General features: G+C 37.1%; 1 protein-coding gene across 1 annotated transcript in view; it reads left to right on the forward strand.

The window, feature by feature from the left end:
- Window positions 1–987, forward strand: part of LOC119591210 (striatin-3-like) — a gene marked incomplete in the record, with an annotated part of 30,983 nt that overhangs the window by 18,674 nt on the left and 11,322 nt on the right. The window contains 3 exon segments of the mRNA XM_037939922.1: window positions 277–397; window positions 440–447; window positions 527–606. Of these exon segments, the coding sequence (XP_037795850.1) occupies window positions 277–397; window positions 440–447; window positions 527–606 (209 nt within the window).

Consider the following 987-nt stretch of genomic DNA (forward strand, 5'->3'; position numbering starts at 1 on the left):
AAACCAGAGCACTGGGTTAGAGGTATTTTGGTTTTGGGAGGCTTCAGTCTGTTTTCCAGAAGATATGGGGCTTGTGAGTCCCTATGAAATTCTTTAGAAATTGTAGGGTTAACATGGTTAAAGTGTGTTTTCATAATGATACCCTTACTGGAACCTGCCAAAGGCTATAAGATATGTGAAAATGGCAATTCAAGAATGTAGAAGTTGAATACTGTTTCATGTGATTAGTGATGTGGATACAGTGAATAAATTTTTCTTCTCTGACCTCTATTGCAGATCATTATTAGGAATCAGCAGTGGAGAAAATGAGGAGAACCACAACAACACCCCTGCCATGAATGGGTCAGACACAACCAAGAGGCAACCTGACTCCAACCGATGGAATGTTCCTAAGAAGGTAATAAGATGATTAGTGAATTGATGGACTGAGTTATTTGAGTTCTTCCAGTAGTTGTAATTTTTAAGTTGTATATAATCATATTTTTTGCTCAAGGAATATTGATTTACTGACATATTTGTCTTGCAGCCACAGTCAACCCTTTGAGGCTCAGATTCGTGACACAGAAAAGGCTGTTATGGAGAGCTTTGATTTCTTAAAACAGGAAGGTGAGTCGTACTGATGTACTGGCAGAGATTATGTATTAGGCCTTCTCTGATCCACCAGGTTACCCTACATTGTCCTGTTGAAAAATTCCTGCTGTTCTTGGGGTGTTACTTTACCTCAGCCAAGGCTTTTATAATGCCACATTTGTGGTTTTTTTTTTTTGTTATTTGTATCTTTGCAAATCTTTTTTTGAAAACTTTTTTTTCACTATTTTTCATGTATTACCTTTGATCTTTTCATATTGCAAGAAATGCAAGTTGTCTGCCCCCCCCACCCCCCATTACATACCAGGAAATGTATATTTCATACTCATAAAAAAAAAGAGCATCAGTGCAGAGTTATTGCAGGTACTTCATTCTTATGGATGTAATGGATGAATTTTT

Source organism: Penaeus monodon, chromosome 28 (genome assembly GCF_015228065.2).
Source record: "Penaeus monodon isolate SGIC_2016 chromosome 28, NSTDA_Pmon_1, whole genome shotgun sequence".
Classification (NCBI taxonomy): domain Eukaryota; kingdom Metazoa; phylum Arthropoda; class Malacostraca; order Decapoda; family Penaeidae; genus Penaeus; species Penaeus monodon.